General features: G+C 34.3%; 1 protein-coding gene across 6 annotated transcripts in view; it reads right to left on the reverse strand.

Annotated features, from left to right (window-relative positions):
• Nucleotides 1–20,275, reverse strand: part of DYNC2H1 (dynein cytoplasmic 2 heavy chain 1) — a 412,907-nt gene that overhangs the window by 383,679 nt on the left and 8,953 nt on the right. For all 6 annotated transcript variants that reach the window (XM_049889447.1, XM_049889448.1, XM_049889446.1 and 3 more), the window contains exons 4-16: nt 19,123–19,241; nt 18,017–18,161; nt 16,701–16,933; nt 13,452–13,586; nt 13,224–13,337; nt 12,996–13,107; nt 12,536–12,660; nt 11,219–11,394; nt 9,121–9,316; nt 6,118–6,213; nt 1,915–2,067; nt 1,182–1,280; nt 35–174 (exon numbers count right to left, since the gene is read on the reverse strand). In XM_049889447.1, coding sequence (XP_049745404.1) covers nt 35–174; nt 1,182–1,280; nt 1,915–2,067; nt 6,118–6,213; nt 9,121–9,316; nt 11,219–11,394; nt 12,536–12,660; nt 12,996–13,107; nt 13,224–13,337; nt 13,452–13,586; nt 16,701–16,933; nt 18,017–18,161; nt 19,123–19,241 — 1,843 coding nt within the window. The remainder of the gene's footprint in view (nt 1–34; nt 175–1,181; nt 1,281–1,914; nt 2,068–6,117; nt 6,214–9,120; nt 9,317–11,218; nt 11,395–12,535; nt 12,661–12,995; nt 13,108–13,223; nt 13,338–13,451; nt 13,587–16,700; nt 16,934–18,016; nt 18,162–19,122; nt 19,242–20,275) is intronic.

Genomic DNA, 20,275 nt, shown 5'->3' on the forward strand with positions numbered 1-20,275 from the left:
CATTGAAAATTAAGCTGGGGTTGAAAAGGCTTACTTGTAAGTCAGGTCGATGTTTATTTCCGGTAGGTCCTCATTAAGCGCCTCTAGGCCCATCTGATACTGATGCTCCAGGGCTTTGTACAGTTGATGATTCCAGTGCTGCTTCCATGCGCGCATGTCGCTTGCTTGGAATCCCTAATACATCACATTCACATTTTTCATTCAATGCTTTTATGTCACATAAAGTACAGTTATAAGCAAAGAATTCATTTAAAATAAATATCTTAAAACTGGCAACTCCTTAACTGCCACTTTTAGTAGGATCCCATATTTAATCAGGTATGAAAATCTCTAATCTTAGGGTCAAGAACTTTCTAACATAAACACATGCTTAAAAATAATCCACAAAGAGATCAGTAAAATTTAAAAATCAAGTTAATGTAGGACTCATTTTTATATTTGGACTTTATTTACAAGATTAAAAAAAAATTGGGAACAATGATTTTGTGAACTTCTTAATCTTTTTTCAAAAACTCTCAGTACGTTTAACTCTTCTCCTCCCTTGCCAGTCCCCAAATATTCCACCACATATTTAAAATCTTAATAAGTTTAAAAGGATAGAATTCTCAGAATAGTTTACACACTCTATTGCTTCCAACCATAAATACATCAATTCTAAGACTTCACTTTTGTTTTTTCTTAAAGTTCTAAGAACTGAAAAATATATGTAAATATGTAAGACACCTAAATTATATCCAGCTAAGTTCCCATCACCACCTACCATGTAGCATGCACTGTGCTAGCCACTTTTACATACGTCATCTCTTATACCAAAATATACAGGAACTAAAATTTTACACTCCCCCCCCAAAAAAGAAGAAATCTGATCTAGAATTATTTCAATTATCAGGTTTCCTCCTAAACTTAATTTTGTGCAATGTGACAATCACCTAAAAGCAAACTAACAAATGACAGGTATTTAAGCACCAAGTCAGAAAAACTGCCACTCAGGGGGGTGACAATCTGTGAGAGAATCAGAAACTTATTTCCTATTTTTAAATGTAAATTTATTGTTAATTTATGATCTTTATATATAATTTAGTCAAAGAATTCTAAATTTATGAAAAATTTATTAGTGAAGATTTAAAGATAACCTTTAGAAACTTCTCACTAATTAATATACAAAGTAAAATACACTGTACCTGTGCTTCTACACTTGCTAAACCAGTTCTCAGTTCTTGCAGTCCATCTTTCCAACGCTGTTGCTGCCGAAGCAGATCAATATTCATAAGAACTACCACCTGTTAAAAATTGAGCATAATAGTGTCAAAGTATTACCTAAAGAAAGTTACTTGACAATGGATAAACCTGACAGACATCACCTTATCCAAGTGATCAAGGTTAACTTAACCTATAATGAAATAAAAGACATACTAATATTACCTACTCCTGATATGATATACCGAGAAGTGCAAAACATCACTTCTGTGGTATTCCTGCCAGAATTGCATAGCCCAGTCTACTCAGGAGGCCAAATGGAGAGACATTCTACAAAATAACTGACCAATACTTATCAGAGGTATCAAGGTCATGAAAGACAAGGAAAGACTGAGGACCAGGAAGAGGAAACCACAGAGGCACAACTAAATGCAAGGTGGGGATCCTGGATGGGATCCTGGAGAAGGGAAAGGATGTTAGTGAAGAAACTTACAAAATTCAAAAAAGTCTATTTCCTAGTTTTGATAACTGTACTATGGTTATGAAAGCTGTTAACAATAATGGAGGCTGGGCGAAGGGTAAATGTGAGTTCTGTATAATTTCTGCAATTTTTCTTTAAGTCAAACTATTTCAAAATAAAAAGTTTTTTTTAATTATAACAATTATTTTTTAAATAATATTATTTATGCCTTAGTCAATTTGATAAACAAAATATACCTTTTCACAAAACGTAGTGTGCCATTTTCTCAGTTTTCTATTTTCAGTGGCAAGTCGTTCAGCAGCATTTTGGAGCTTTTGAATGTAGCCTTCTAATTCTTTAGGATTATCCCAAGTAATCTGTGACTTTCCCCCATTTCCCACTTTTGAATTCTAAGGTACAACAAATGACATTCAGTATTTTAAAAGAATTTCTTTTTTGCAAGTTCAATTATTTCTAACATTGACCTGTAATAAAGAAAGAAAATAATATTTTTTCCATTTTATCAATGAGAATGCAGTCTGGCTAAGATGGAATAGACCCATACTTCCTAAGTCCTCCCTCTTACAATTAAAAAACTATTGACATAACACGACAAGCAAGCATAAGAAGGCTCTGAAGGTAAAAAAAAAAAAAAAAAAAGGGCAGACAGCCTAGAAGCCTTGGGAATTGAGGGATGACATGCAGGGAGTTACCTGGGTTTCCCTGTTGCCTCATATATATCCAAGACAAAGCACTAGAGAAATCTCCAACCCAGAACCACCCACAAGCACAGACCAAAAAAAAAGTTCCAGAAGAAACCTGACATCCTCGCCAAAGGACTAGGAAAAGGGTTGTTAAACAACACAAAACTTTTTTCAGCGACATGCACCCTACTCCAGCCAAACGTCAACAGAAATATTGCCCTTCCTACAGTTTCAGTGGGGCTAAGCAGAGACTTGATCTCTCACTCCCCAGCCAGTGGAAGTAGGTGGTGGCATTCCAATTCCTCTACTGGCGTAGTGTCATAAGACTGAGAGGGAAGCTGATCTTCCAACCCCTATTCAGCAGAAGATGCAAAAATTCCCCTCCCAAAGTAATCTCAACATAGATGAAGGGGGAGCTGAGCTTCCACTTCTCACTCTGCAGCAAGAAAGCAGTGAATCAGTCCTCTATTCCCTCCACAGTATCAGAGCGGCCTAGTTGGAAACTGAGTTTACACACCCACTTGAAGGCAACAAGACCTTGTGAGTCAGTGTACCACTTTCATGGGAAGGTGTCAGTGAGGCAAAACGGGAAGTTGAACTTCCATTCCACCCGTCTGGAATGAGGCAGTGTGAGTTAATGCTCCACTTAAGTCAGGACTGTATCTGCAAGGCCCAGCAGGAAACTGAACACATATCCACCTGGCCCTCCGGCTAGACCTCAACAGAGAGCCTGCCCACTAAAACAAGAAGGTCAAATAGAATACAGAGTCTTATAATATTTAAAATTTTTGGATAAAATAAAAAATCACTCATTATACCAAGAACTAGGAAAATCAAAACTGGAATGAGAAAAGACAACTAAAAGGCACCAAACAGAGAAATGAATGTAATACAAAACTTATCTAATAAGGATTTTAAATCGGCCATCATAAAAATGCTCCAATAAGCACTTATAAAGTCCCTTGAAACAAATCGAAAAAAAAAAATTTTTTTCAACAAAGAAAGAGTATTATAAAAAAGCCAAATGGTAAGTATAGAACTTAAAAATGCAACAACCAAAAAAAAGAACTCACTGGATGAATTCAGTAGTAAAGTGGAGATGTCAGAGGATGGAATTAATGAGCTTCAGAACAGATCAACAGGATTTATCCAATGTGAACAACAAAGGGAAACAAACTGAAAATAGACTCAGGGGCAATAACAAAAGCACTACCATTCACTGGCATCCCAGAAGGAAAGCAGAGAAAGAGTGAGATTGAAAACATATTCAAAGAAATAACACTGAAAATTTCCTAAATTTGGCAAAAGACATAAATCTACAGATTCAAAAAGCTGAGTAAATGTCAAGTAGGACAAACCTAAAGAAATTCATGCCAAGATACATCATAATTAAATTTCTGAAAACTAAAGACAAAGAAAAAATCGTGAAAGCAGCCAGAGAGAAACTGTGCTTATTACTTGTAAGGGAGTACCAATTTGAATGACAGATTTCTCAACTGAAATCATGAAGGTCAGAAGGAAGTGGAACAGTTTTAAAGCAGTGAGAGAAAAGAACTGTCAACCATAAATTCTACATCTGGTGAAATTATCCTTTGAGAATAAAAGGAAATAAACACATTCTCAGACAAAGGAAAACTAAGAGAATGTGTCACTAACACACTAACAAGCCTACCCTTTGAAAAAAACTCCCTAAGCATTAAGGAAATGATCATAGAAGGCTTGAATTTCAGAAATGGAAGAACAACATCAGAATGGGCAAAAAATATATACAATAAACTATCCTCCTTCTCATGAGTATCTTAAATCATATTTGATGACTGAGGCAAAAATTATACTACCATCTCATGCAGTGCTCTAGGTATGTGGAGGAATAATTAAGACAAATATATTTTAAAACTGGGGAGAGTAAGGGACCTAAATGGAAGTAAAGTTTCTATACTTCACTTGAGTGGTAAATGGTAAGACATAGCAAGTCTCTGGGATAGCGTACACCCTCAATAAATATGAATTCAACTAAACAATTATAAAAAATTCAATAAACAGTTCAAAATGCATTTACTGAGTGATTACTACATGCCAGCTATTGTGCTAGGTGCTAGGAAGTATGGAAATGGACAAATTGGAGTCCTTGCCTTCAAATATCCTACAGTACAGTAAGTGGCCACAGGATTATAAAGAACTTTAGTGTTCTCTCATTCTACTTCAGTTTTCTATTCACTGATACGTCTCTTGAAACATATCTTATAGTTATCTACTTCTTATAATTCTATTTTTCAAAATGTTTCTGCCCTAGAAAAAGAAGGTATTATTTTGAATATATCAAATCCGTTGCCACTGAGTCAATTCCAACTCATAGCGACCCTATAGGACAGAGTAGAACTGCCCCATTGTTTCCAAGGAGCACCTGGTAGATTCGAACTGCCAACCTTTTGGTTAGCAGTCATAGCACTTAACCACTAAAGTTCTAAAGACCTATAATTAAAATATCATATATTAAGTTAAAAAAAATTTTAAAGTTAGGATCTCATTTTCAAAAAGGATACTTGTAAGTATGCACAGAAAAAAGATTAAATGGATACACAAAAATGTTAAGAAAGGCAATTTTTTGGTAGTATGATTATAGGGCATTATTTTCTTTTCATTTACCTGTATATTTGAAATTTTCCATCATAACCTTGTATTAAACTTTTACAATAAGAAAAAAAAGTTTTTAATAACATCTACAATATAAATTATATAACTCCTAATAAATTTAAGCCTGAGAACCAATATGCAGAAAAGAGTCAACATAGCAGGCCTGACTGCTATCCTGTGAAAGGCCTAGTTACAAGGTTGACCCTTGGCTAGTGTCTAAGAACTCAGATTTCAGAAGAATTCCCACCACCCTAACTGCTAAAAGTGGCTCACTGTATCTAAACTGTACAAACAAATGATTTATGATGAACATCTGCTTTCCTTCCGAGAGTCTTAAATTTAGATACAAGCTCTGCGGAGGGTACCTACATAATCAACCCTCAAATAAACTTCTCTGGTAAGACAACATTTCACATGTGTTGTTACAACTCATCTTTAGGGGAGTTAGGTGTATAATTCTACCGGGAGAGGGCTTCAACTCGTGAACCTTTTTCTTTCCATTCTTTCTCTATAATAAATCACAGCCATAAGTATGGTTACATGGTAAGTCCTCCTAGTGAATCATTAAACATGGGGTGTTTATCGCTTTCAAGTTAAAAAAGAATAAAAGCATGTAATTCTCTTCTAATTTTTTTCACATATTTCATGTCTACGAGGACTAAAAAATGTAGATTTGAGAAAGTTATCACTCATTCAGTAGCTAACAATTTAAAAAATATTGTGGATTTTTCTAATTTCATATGTGTGGATCTTAAAGTAAGTACAGAGAAAGAGTAAATAAATCTTAAATTCTAAAACTGGAAGATGATGGAAAGGCACTAAAAAGTCTTCAGTATAGAGACCTCAAAATATGTGAATAAGTAAATGTAATATGATACAAATTACATATTATTCATTTGATATAATTGGTCACAATCAGTACTAAAATATGTAAAGCATTATGACAGTTTAAATCTACATTTGGAGAAAATATTACTTGTTAAGGGTAAAGAAAGTCATTGGAGAGCAAAATAAAGCCTAGACCAATGGCTGTCTTAAGATGAAGGGTATGCGGAAAAACTAAGAAATAAGAAACACTTCATACGTAAAATCTATACATAATAACATAAAAAGTCCATTTACCTTAATTATTTGTTCAAATGCTAAGGCAGACTGTAACATCATTGGTCTCTGGCTTTGTATCATTTGTTGGTCAATAGAATTGTAAAAATGTGCCACCTACAAAGGAAAAGCTCAATTAGCAATAACTAGAAATATATAACATACTTCCTTTTTTTCTTTATTTTTAACAGTGTGAATGAAAAATCTTAATTTTTCTCAATCCTAAACTTTAACATAAAATAGTTTTGTTTTTTTTTTTTTAATCTCCAATACAACATGTACGCATGTATTAATACACACAGTCAACAAATAAGTGTGGCGTTCCTATATTTGCCAGGTCATATGCTACTGTTGTCGCTAGGTACCGGCAAGTTGATTCTGATTCATAGCAACCCCAAGTGACAGAGCAGAATTGGCCCGTAGCTTCCTAGACTGTAATCTTTACAAGAGGAGATCACCAGGTATTTTTCCCACAGAGCTGCTGGTAGGTTCAGCTCACCAGTTTTTTAGTTAGCAGCTGAGTGCTTAACTGTTGCACCACCATGGCTCCTTAGGTCATGTGCTGGAAGCTGGTTAAACAAAGATTATAAAACCTGATCCCTGGCATCAAGAAGTTCATAGTTTCATAGGCAAGAGACGAACCCAACAAAGATAGAATCTAAAGGGAAATCAGTGAGTCTAAAATGTCCAAGGACAGAGCTTGTCTCTCAATTTTTGTAACCTCAGCATCTCACAAAATTCCTGGTACAGAGTAGGTGCTTAAAAAATATTTCTTAAATAATGTTATACAGGATCCTTCCCTTCTTCCCACTAATATGCATAAAGATACACTTTATTTGGTAGAGAATACTCACTCTACTTATTTTGTACCATAATAGTAGGTCCAAAAAAAGTACTATCATGACAGCTAGAAGCAATGAAATGAACATCGTTGCAGCAATCTGGCCATACTGCTATCCAACGTCCTGCTACATATGTCCTACTCCAGCTAAGTATCTGCTCATCAATAAAGATACATAGAAATATCTTTTCCCAAGTGTTTTTCCAGAGTTAAAGATAAATATTAAACGACCATTCATTAATTTTTGAACCCCTATTGTGTCAGACTAAATACTTAGGGTACAAAGGTGAGCAAGCCTCTCTGCTTCTGATTATGTAGACCCTCTACCCGGAATGATCACCCACCTCCTCAAGCACTTGAGAGAATATATATATTCTTCCAGACTTGCACCAAACACCATTCCTCCATAAAGGCTTATTTGATACTGCCTCTAACCCTACCCAGGAAAAGAATTGAAAAATCCTACCTTTATGCTTTCAGCATCTTCTGGACAGGTATAATATAGTACTCATAATACATTAAATATTGTAATTGTTCACATATCTGTCATCACTACATGATCTAGAAAGGGATAAATATGGTATGGGCTTTGGAGACAAGATACCTAGTATCAAACCCCAGCTTCATAACTTACTAGCTATGTGACACTGGGAAAACTATATATCTGCTCCTCAATTAGGTCAGTGATAAATAGGAGATTAATTGAAATAATACAAAAAAAAAAAGCATCCACCACAATGCCTGACATTTAATGAGCACTCAATGTTTAGTTTGCTCTCTCCCACTAGATCACCATTCTCAACCAGGAGTAATTTCACTCTCCAGGGGACATATGGCATAGTCTAAAGATATTTTTGATTGACACAATTAGGTAAGGGCCAGTGGGTAGCGATCAGTGATGCCATTGTTGTTGCTGTTAGGTGCCATCGAGTTGGTTCCAACTCACAGTGACTCAATGTACAACAGAACGAAACACTGTCCGGTCCTGCGCCACCCTCACAATCTTTCCTGTGCTTGAACCCATTGTTGCAGCCACTGTGTCAATCCATCTCATTGAGGGTCTTTCTCTTTATTGCTGACCTTCTATCCTACCAAGTATAATGTCCTTCTCCAGGGACTGGTCTCTACTGATATCAAGGCCAAATTATACAAGACGAAGTCTCGCCACTCTCACTTCTAAGCATGCTAAACATCTCCCCCACAAAAAAGAATCATCTGGTCCAGAATGCCAATAGTTGCCAATTCTGAGAAACCCTCCACCAGATTATAACAATTATTAATTTTTGTATCTTCACTACACTGTGCCTGACAGTACTCAATGAATCTTTATTGAATAAAAGAATAAACAAAAGATCAAATACACAAGGTACTGTTTCTGCCCTCTAAGATCTAATAATCAGGTGAGAAAAAAAAAATCAAACACAATATGAAAAGTGTTAAAATAGTGATTTTTCCACTGTACTGTGTTATCACAGAAAAAGGAACAATTAACTAAAAGAAGATGTAACAAAGAAAGTGGCTTTTGAGTTCGGAATTCAAGGATGACTGAGTTTTCCAGTCAGAGAAAGCACATTTCAGTGCATGGAGACATGTTCAGAGAACAGACACATTTCATATTATCAAAGCACATGGTGAAATATAAGAGGAGGAATATAGGTAGGGAGGGTCCAAGCCAGTAAGGACACTTAGGACATAATTAAGAAAGGCCTTACAAGCCATACTAAGGACATTGAGTAGCAGCAGTTGGTTTTAAACAGGAAAATGACATGATGGTAATGTGCAGACTAGATGGGTTGAGGGAATGACTAGAAACACAGCAGCCTGGTGATTTTTCTAAGAATCTGCCCCTAGAAGACAGGAACAGGGTCCTTTTATTAAACGGTTCTCTAAGACCCATACAAGCAAAATGTAAGAAAAAATGAAGAAAAGAAAGAGAAGAAGCAAAGCATTTTTCTAAATGCTTTTATAATGAAAAGTAGTAACAATAGTACTTCAATTTGATAAATTCCTGTACAAATTACAAAGCAAATTTTGTAATGAGTCATTTAATAAACCACAATTCTGTAAGACTTAATGGCACTATCAGCCTACAAAAATCAAAAGTAGAAACCAAAGCCCTTAATATATTCTAGTTTAATGTAATGAATTCAAAATAGACATGCTACAAAAAAATAATTTCATACTTGTTTAAGAATAATTGCTTGCTTGCAGAATTTCTGTGCAATGTTTGCGACTTGCTGTATTTTGGCAGGAATAACAAACCCAAGTGCAGAAAGCTGACGCACTTCTCTCAGAAGAACAACCAAACGATCTGAATAATGCACTTTTAATGATCCATCATTAGGATCCAATTCCATAATTCGACTATTAGCCTCAATACTACAAAACAAAATAAACATTTTAAGTTTTCACGTCCTCAATTTTTTAACTGATGAAAAACTGTACAGTTTTTACAACTTCTTTTTAAGTCTAAAATCTGCTCAAAGTAAAAAAAAAAAAAAAATTAATTACAGTTTTCAGGTTGTGCTTTTTTCCACATATTGCCTCAATTATTATCTTGGTAACAAACTGCAATATTCAAAATATACCATCACTTAATATTTCAACCAGGCATTTTTAAAGTCAGAAAAATCAATCCCTTAACCTTCACAAAAACTAAAAATTGACATCACATCCACCATAAAAAAAGAGGTTTGATTCATTTTCTAAAATATACCTTAGATTTTTTTCTTTAATCAGCATGCTTGCTTCTTTAATACTTTTATTAAAGGATCAATGATAAAGAACAACAAAATAGTAGGAGTAAAAAAAAAAAAGTACAGATACTCAAATGTTTTAATCCTCTACCCTTTGCTTCACTACCTAAGTATTGCCCATTCTCTGTATTTCATGTAAAAGCTATAATAGCAAATTTTACTTTGGGGTATTCCAATCAGCATGGATTGTAAAAATATTGAGCTAAATTATGCATAAGGTACTGTGTTTTCATTGCCATTCTTTTAGGATCAGACTTATATAATGTGCATTCTTTCAAGTCATTCTCACAATTAAGAGAACTGGCAGATCTTAAAAGTTACTGAAAAGCAAAGAACAAATCTATTAGGCATACTTAACAGCAAATAAAACAAAGCACAATAAAAAGCTGGTACTTTAAAATGGTAATTTAGCCCAAACTTTCCTATATGAATATAAGGTATTAGAAAACTATACTAGTGACCTTTTTGTCCTTATTTAAGACTAATCTTCCTCCCCTGAAACAGACATAATTAGTTTCTACATACCAAAACTACCCAAAATGTGTTCCAAAGAACACTGATTCTACAGGACAGTAATAGGTTTTATACTCAGAAAAGGTGAGAGGAGAAGGTTTCATAGCCAAATGGGAAACACTGTGTTGAACAAAGCTAAACAGGCTTCTCGCTACAACAGCTCTCAGGCCTTTGGCCTGCAACCATACGTAGTGGATCTCCACCATCATAGTGAGAGAGTGTGCAATTTTTCAAAAATTAGTTGTGTACATCATTGTTTTAGTTTGTTTGTTTTCCTGGAGCATCTCTCAAGTTTTAGACTTTAAGATAGAAAGTGAGAGAGATAAATAGTACAAAGTTATAATCACTATGCCCTAGCACCTTTTGGTTCCTCCATTCTTCCTCCAGCACCAGAATTCTAGATATAGCAGTATAGGGGAAATAAACAGAACTTTATATTATGGACAAAGTTGCTTAAAGAAAGATGTTACAAAGTTCTAAAAATACAGACAGTAATATGTTCTGGAAAGTTGATTTAAGGTACAAAGAAACAATGATTCTCCTAGACCATCCATTTTAAATCCTCATTAGTACAATTAGTTTAATCAATTAAATTAAATTCAATAGACTTTTATCACAGCCTTTTTTTTTATTATGTTGGGACATCATGAAGAAACGTCTGTCAAGGAGCTTAAAATTAGTAAAATTTTGTATACCCAATATTAATGCAAATAAGGTAAAAAAAGTATATGAATACCTATAAGAAAAACCCTGGGAGAAGAAAAGCCTAATTCCAAAACAGTTCTGGGGAAGAGACATGAGAAATAAGGGGGAAGCAGTCAACTATTTCATCAAAGTTTCCAGTATTAATGACTTAAAATTTGAGGTCTAAAACTAACAAAAAAACAAATTAAAGGAGGAGCAGCAAATCTGGAGAACATAGCAAGCTGAGATGATTAATTCCATCCTCCATTTGGAATGACAAGAAAAAAGATTCCTGTGTAGATTTCAGTGTCTAGATGTTTATACTTACCACAAACCAGATCTGGAATCCGACAAACCCGACTGAATATCTCTGGACCAATCATCAAATTGTTCTTGTTCATAAAGCTTAAACTGATCTGAAAGATCTTCAGCACTTCGATGAAAAGATCGAAATCCCGACAAGTCAGATAAAAGAGCTTCTGCAATCTTGATAGTATCATCTACCTTAAAAGCCAAATTATAAAAATACACATCATTTAAATTCTAACAAAATCAGCATAATGAGCTCTCTTCTCTGATGTGCAATTTAGAAATTACTTTCTCATCCATCTAGAGTAGAACTCTAAGATTTACCAAGGAATATAAGCATACAAACCCCTACTTTGCTTTTGAACTATACAGCCTCAGAACAGTAGAAACATAAGAGCATATAACCCACACAAGGCATAGGATAAGTGAAAGTAAGGTCCAAAATTACGTGTGCCCCACTGACTTTCAGAGAAGAATCCAAAACCTTCAGCAATACTCTAAATATGTTCGGCAATAATTTTGAACCACAGCTACAAATGCTTTGGTTAATAGCTCAAACAATAACTAGGCCAAGTCGAATGGCAATTAAGGAAGAAAAGGATTTTTCCTTCCCCACCACACAAAGAACGTTGCAGCATCCTGGAAAGCTGACCAATGGAAGCAAAAGGAATATTCCAGGAAATAAAGAATCAAAAATACAAACTTAAATCATTAGAACTATCAAATATGCTACTATGTATATTCTACGTCCTCTTGCTCTTAATCACATACCATAATCAATTAATATTTACTGAGTCAAATGCAAGACACTCTACCATATAAAAATTAGTAGTCCGTAAGATTCTTAGATTGGTTTTAAAGTCATCACATAGTCTTTTAAACCTATAAATCGCTGTTGTGCCTTAGGCAATGCTGTAATTACATTTCACCCTTCCTTTAAGCTCCTTTCAACCAAAAGTAATTTAGCTACATAAATATGCTTGCAGATAGATTTTGCAGCTACCAACATTTTTAAATGATAATTTTCAAAGGAAATTTTAACACAGTGTAAAAGGTGTTTTCCTCTTGAATAGAATTTTTAAAGGGCATTTATCTGAAACAACCGCAATAGGAATAAGTGATTTGACAATTATCTCCACATGAGAAATGAGCAAACTCTTTGGAACCTCCTCAGCACATTTTCTCAGACTTCTACCTTTAACATGAAAATTAGATGGAAGTGCTATGGAAAACAGTGAACTTTTTTAGTGTTTTCACTACAGTTCTAGAGTGCCTTCTACAGGCCTTAGTTTAGCTCATTTTTAAGTTAGTATTCAACTTTTATTAAAACCAATACCTTCAGCTCCAACTGGCGAACCCAAACAATATTATTGACAACTTCTGAAAGATTTTTGCCAGAAAGTGGTCCAGATGCATTACCAGGAATTCCTCGGCACCGAGTCTCAAAGTCTAATCGAAAATCTATAAAATTTAAATCAAATAAAATCATTACATCCATCCACCAAAGGTTCCCTAAGTGTCTCCCATGTACCAAGCACTACATTAAATGGTGCAGACGGAAAAATAATAAGAGTTGGTCCTAACCCTCAAGGGTCTTGGCGTGTTATCAAGTGAGACACCAAAGGAAAATAATCTGTTAGTTCAAGGAAATCTGCCATTTATAGAGGAAAGAGTAATCGTCAGCATATACATGTCAAAATATATAGCCTTAATCCCAAATAACATGCAACAAAGAAATAAGTAATCTACAAAAATATTTTCTAAAGCAAATGGTATAGTCTCAGATAAACTATTACCTTTAACTGAGTCCACAAGTCTTGCCAGTAAAGTTTCTCTTTCTAACATCAATTCTTTGCTTATAGTTGGACGCTTCACCAACTCTTTGTATTTCAGAAATGCTTGAAGAAGCTAATATAAAATAAAATAAGTGGATGTTCATCCCAAATGGTCAACTTAGTAAATACATACAGGTCTCCTAAAATAGCTTAAGCAAGATATTTAAAGTAAATATTTCAATATTTTACCTGCTGTGGACTATCTTGAATTTCTGAAATATAATTTTTCAATTTTCCTGCTATTTTTTGTTCTGCGGGTGCAATAATTTTTTCGTATTGAGAGACTGCGGCTTTCCACAAAGGCTAAAACAAATTAATAACAGTTCAATTTTAATATTTTAAAAAAATACATTTATCTATAAAAAGAACAGCACAAATAGGAAATTATATAAATACATAAACACATATAAATTCTACCTCAGTGTATGGATTATATTGCACAGGATTCAGGCCAGTAAAAGGCTCAAATACTCGAGTCAGGCATATAATTTTCTCTTCACTGGCAGGTAAGAAATAGAGGAGCTTCTCATGAATTGTTCTAATAGCCAAGATCTAAAACATAGAAGATTAAAACAACAAAAATTATTTAAATCAGAAATATCTGCACAAACAGGTTCAGAATCTAAAGATATTAGGCAAGATTTTCTTTAAACTAGATTCTCTAAACGAACAATAAAACTGAAACTATAGACCTAAGTATTACTACTCATCAATAATCAATGATCATCATAGTAACATCAATCAATGTGCTCAATCTGATGAAAATATAGAAATTCTAAATATTTTTAAACTATGTTTAAAGCTCCTTTAAATTTTTAGAATCAGTATTTCTTTATAGTAAAAAATTCTGATTTTCATTATTCTACATTCAATTATACTTTTAATAATTAAATTATATTTATACATAGCCCCATTATGCATAATTTACAAATAATTGGAAAATATTATATGTAAAGTTTCCACTAATCAAAAAAAATTAAGTAAAAATGCTATAATCTTTCTTCTAAGTTGGAAATATCAGTATATATTCACAATTTGATTTTTCTCTTGCTAAAATATATATACCTATATGCATATATATATATTTAACAGTTCAGTCTGCTGAGAAGGCCTAAAAGCACTGGTAACTGCAAGTGTAGCAATTAACATCTCCATAACCAGGTCACTGTTGCTAAATACCATCTCCCATTAAAAAGCACAGGCTCCTTGGAGAAATGACTAATCCCATATATGAGACAGAAAATAAACAAGATAGGTTGGTATATTTTAGGTGGAAGTTATCAAAGAAATATTGCAATCATGTCAAAATGACACAGGCGCCAACTTGAAGGGGCTCTCACTGTCCAAAGATGGAACAATTTGTGTATAATGATAGCTCCCATGAACAGAAACACATAAAATATAAAAATTCATCAGTTCATAATAAGGCAATTTTAACACTTCATTGGTCACCTATGGATCTTACTACAACACTAAATCATTGTTCTGAAAACTGATAAACAAAAGAATCAATTACCTGTACTGCTATTCCTATATGAGCTATATTTCAGGTAGCCAAAAAAGTTGATGAGGAAAAGTTTTTCTATATGGAAAAATTATCACTAATAAATGCAGAAAGAATGCCAGAATTAGAAAATGACCATTTCTGCCACCCCTTGTGATCCTCAATGTCTGTTAAAATCATTAAGTAAAAACTTGATGAAAAACACTGTAATAGCTGGGTCAGGATCATACCTATACCCACTGATCAAACTTCACATCACTAAAAGTGGGAAAGTCTAATACTACACGCCTCCTGACGTGATGTATAAGAAGTAAACATCACCACCCCAGAAGTAGTATGGTTTAGGAAAAAAAAAAAACCTTATTCTAACCAAGGCTTTATATCTAACTAGTAATCGGTAGGAAAACAGGAGAAGAAGAACATGCTAAATGATATAAGAATACAAAGAAGCAAATCCAAAACGTGAAAAATGCTATAAAACAAATATCCAGTTTCTTCAACACATATACGGCATGAAAGAATAGGAAGGGGCAAAAACCTGTGAGAGATGTACTGTAATGGTAAGTACATTCTTAAAAATCAAATAAAAACAAATATATTATTTTATATTTTAAGTAAAAGTTCATTTTCACTTTGGGAATCAAAATAGGAAAAGAAGTTGTTTCAGATTAAAAGAGATTTACGAGACAGATAACCAAATGCAATGTGTTGACCTTGTTTGGGACCTAATTCAAAAAAAAAAAAAAAATTCAAATAAATCAACTATAAAAAGACATTTCTGAGACAATCAGAGTAATTGAACACTAGCTAGACAGAAAATGGTATTCAGAAATTATCATCATTTTTTGGATGTCGGAGTGGTATTGTGGTTATGCTTTTTTGTTTAACCTTAATCTGTTCGAAATATACATTGAGGTATATAAAAGTTAAAGCATTATATCTTGGATTGGTTTTATAAATGCTGCAGCAAAAAAGAGGTGAGGGGCAGGGAAGGCAAAGACAGAACAAGAACTGAATGTCAATGGCTACTGAAGCGGAATGATGGATATACGTGCATCCATCATACTACTTTACTTCTGATATGTTTGAAATTTTCTATAATATAAAAGGTAAAAAAAAAAAAAAAAATCCCTAAACACAGAAGTATGGCCAGTAAGCACAAAGGACAAGAGTCAGCTCTGCAATCTGTTCATATATCATTTGGCCTACCCCTTCAAGCGAACTGTCGAAGTTCTATACTGAAGCTCATTGCGTATGTAAGTTAAGCAGCTGTTTCAAGGACTTCCACTAAAAAAACCAGTTGTCTCCAAGTCAACTCCAGCTCCAACTCATGGTGATCCCATTTGTCAGAGTAGAATTGTACTCCCCAGGGTCTTCGAGGCTGAACTTTTAGAAGTATATCACCAGGACTTTCTTTCAAGTGCCTCCAGGTAAATGAGCTTCCAGCCTTTTGGTTAGAAGCAGAGTGCATTAACTGTCTGCTCCACCCAGGGACCTCCAGCAAGTACCATCTAAAAGGCCGTCCCTGCATAAAAACAATTTCAACACCCAAGAAGATGCCTGAGAGCATCCATACATGGACCAGTAGGTTGATTACCTTCTGACAACAAAGAACAACAGAATGGAAGTTTACAACTTAAAAACTGACCAATGTCACACACCAAAGAAAAAGAAAAGGGGCAGAAAGAACAACTTAACGGAAGGTTACAACTTAAAAACTGACCAATGTCACACACCAAAGAAAAAGAAAAGGGGCAGAAACTACCGCTTAACGGAAGTTTACAACTTAAAAACTGACCAATGTCACACACCAAAGAAGAAGAAAAGGGGCAGAAACTACCACTTAATGGCCACCAAGCATCTGGCACATTGCCAGCTGACTGCCATACATTATCTCACGTGAACTTTAACTCCTGTTCCCTCTCAAAACTATAAATAACTTTAACCAGCTATGTTACCAGTACCAGCTGCTGTCGAGTCAATCCCAAGGCATGGTGACTTCATGTGTGTCAGAGTAGAACTATGGCTGATTTTTCAGAAGTAAATTGCCAGGCTTTTCTCCCAAATCAGATGTGTACAGCTTGTTAATTACAAACCCTTTCAGAAAAATGTGAGGAACTACTTCATACGTAAGACAAAGATCTAAACAATCGAACTAATACCTCTTCAAAGCGTTTGCCAAGTTTGTCAAGTGTTTCAGGGAAATATTTTTCATTTTTCCATGGATGAGGAACATAGCGCTGCCACACTTGACCTGTTAGATGATTACAAGCTATCACCCACTGTTCACAAATTGAAATACCAGCTTTCAGATTTTCTTTCACAAGATAATAAGGATCTTCCCATAGGTTCAATGTTCCCAACTTTTTCTGAACAAACCTTCCAAATGAGCCACCTAAAAATAACACAGACATATGAATAGAAATAAACTCTTAGACTAGCACTGTAAATAACTTGGCTCCTACCTTTCTGGATTATTTATACACAAATATTTTTTAAACACACACATCAGTTTGCATTTTTATATCTTCTAATTTATCATGTATACCTTTCAAGTGTAGTAGAAATATATATGTGTATCCACATATACACTAAAAAAAAAAAAGGACATCAAGTCAATTCTGACTAATAGTGACCCTATAGGACAGAGTAGAACTGCCCCATAGGGTTTCCAAGGAATGGCTGGTGAATTCAAACTGCCAATCTTTCAGTTACCAGCTGAGCTCTTAACTACTATGCCACCAAGACTCCATATAGATAGAGATATAGAGATATGTATATGTACACACATATACACACATACACATAGTTTTTTAGCGGCACTGGGGTTTCTGGGTTATATACCCTACTGTATAAATATGTTTTTTGTGGGTGGATGAATATAGCATTATATGACCAATTCTCAATTGATATTTGTTTCTATTCTTATAAATTACAAAAAATACTACAATAAAAACCTTTGTACATACATTTTTATGTATTTCCTTAGGATAATATGGAGAAGGGTATTTATTTCCTAGGTGAAAGGTGTATGCATCTTTAATATTGACAGATGAGCCATTAAACTTTAAAGAATTTTTCAGTTCATTTTAAGATAAAGGCGATTTATGCTTAGGTACTAAATACCTTTGTAAATTTAGTTCTATTAATAGTCAAATAATTTGGCACATATGACTTAAATTTACCAACTATATACAAACACCTATTTAAATAATACTATATGATTTTTTTTAATATGATTTGCTTTAAGAGTTACTTTAACTAACAGTTATTACATTAAAGAGCATTTTAAGTAAGGTTTAAAGGAAAAAAAGGAAACAAAATAAGACAGGCTGGGGAGGAATGCACATGAGAACTCTCTGTACTTTCTGTTCAATTTTTCTGTAAATCTAAAACTGTTCTCAAAATAAAGCCTTAAGAAATGGAGGAAAACAGGACCGGATTCCCAGCATTACACAAGTTATTTCTTAACTAGCACCTGTGATGTCCAAGAGATGTAACATTCGGGACTCAGGATAATGATCGTGGTCTGTCTGTCTCCACACATCATCAACAACATCCCGAGTAGTCTCCACCAAGTCAACAACTTCCAATAAGGATAGGTTGTCCAAGTTATAAAACTCCTAAAACCAAAATGCATTAATGTTTAAGCATAATCATATTTTTAAGGTAGATAACACAGTCAAAATGTTCTCAGATTTTTTCAACTGTTCACAGTCCTAACATTTGCCATATTATTTTCCCTTTCTCTATCAGATAACACATTACTTCTTTATACAAATACCCTACAACCTTCTTCACAAACATAAATTTCACGAAAGTGAGAAGGAAAAGAACTGCAAAAAGCCTATTCATTTATTTACACCCTTGATGTCATTTTCTTTAAGTCTGGACTCATTTATTAATCACAGGTGCCATAAATCCACACATACATTACTCACTGTGGTTGATGTATGTCGTTATTTGTTCATTTACTGTGTTGCTTGTTATGTTAACAATAATACAACCATAGTAAAAGTTTCATTGTCCTATATTTCACCATTGTTAAAAAATGTTTAAAACCAATATTTTTAAAATAATACCGAGAATGAGTAGAAAATTATGATATTTTGGTTCGGAAAAAAAATTTTCTAATCATACTTAAAATGGCCATTTATTTAGCCACTATGTAGGTACAACAAGGAATAATGAATCAAACAAGTATAAAACTAAGACTTTACATATTTCAGATTACTTCAAAATGCTAATTTGAGTAAGTGAATATCCTTTCAAAGCATATACCTCTACACAGACAAACCTGTATTAGTATAGTAGATTTTTGTTTTTCCCTACCTATCTGGAGAAAAGTGATTATATTTTTGAGAAAAATATCCACTAGACTGGAATTTAACTTTTTTTTTTTAAGTTTTGGATCTCTAAATTGTGCTTAATTTAAATATACATCTTAAGTAAATTCTGCTATCTATAAAGGATGTATTTAGCTAACGACATCGAGAAATGATTGTAAAAGAGGTAAATCTAGTGAAAATTAAACTCTAAAGTACTTTCAGAAGCTTGATAAATAACTATGTATAAATCACATACTCTTGCAATTGTTTCAAATAATTCTTTAAAATAACTGGCTCTTTCTTTACTAATTTGTCTATTTCCACGATGAGCTTGTTCTATCCAAAACTGGAATTCATCACTTGGGGTAAGAATACCTGAAAATATGAAAAAGAAAAAAAGAATTATCAATAAAAAATGAAAAGCCAGAAAGTTATGTTTCATTCACTGATTTTGGCTATGTCTACATATATGCCTATCTCCTATACTCTTGAAGATGTACAGAAAATGAGCTTTATGGCATCTATCGACAGAAAGTTTGTTTTTAATTTTATTGTGCTTTAGGTGAAAGTTTACACCTCAAGTTAGTTTCTCACAAGTTAGTTATACACATATTGTTTTGTGACATCAGTTGTAATCCCTGCAATGTGACAGCACTCTCCTCCTTCCTACCCTGGGTTCCCCATGACTATTCATACAGTTTTCCTGCCCCTTCCTGCCTTCTTGTCTTGCTTTTGGGCAGCAGTTGCCCATTTGGTCTCCTATACTTGATTCAACTAAGAAGCACGTTCCTCATGTGTGTTATTGTTTATTTTGTAGGTCTGTCTAATCTTTGTCTGAAAAGTAGGCTTTCGATGTGGTTTCAATTCTGAGTTAGCAGAGTGTCTGGGGTCATAGTCTCGGGGGTTCCTCCAGTCTCTGTCAGACCTATAAAAAAAAAAGTCTGGTCTTTTTTTGTGAATTTCACTTTTGTTCTACATTTTTCTTCCCATCTGTCTGGGATCCTTGTTAGAGCGGTCGGTGGTGGTAGCCGGGCATCACCTACCTCTGGGCTCAGGCTGGTGGAGGCTGCAGTTCATGTGGTTCTTTAGTCCTTTGAGCTAATATTTTCCTTGTTTCTTTGGTTTTCTTCACTTTCCTTTGCTCCAGAAGGGATGGGACCAATAGATTTATCTTAGATGGCTGCTCGCGAGCTTTTAAGACCCCAAACGCTACTCACCAAAAGTAGGACGTAGAACATTTTCCTTATGAACTGTTATACCAATTGACTTGGATATTCCCCAAGACTATGGACCCCAGCCCTCAGGCCCAGCAACTTGGTCCCTCAAGTTGTTTAGACATGTCTAGCAAACGTCTATGACTTTGCCTTGATCAAGCTGTGCTGACTTCCCCTATATTGTATGTTGTCTTT

The sequence above is a fragment of the Elephas maximus genome, chromosome 7 (genome assembly GCF_024166365.1).
Source record: "Elephas maximus indicus isolate mEleMax1 chromosome 7, mEleMax1 primary haplotype, whole genome shotgun sequence".
Taxonomy (NCBI): Eukaryota; Metazoa; Chordata; class Mammalia; order Proboscidea; family Elephantidae; genus Elephas; species Elephas maximus.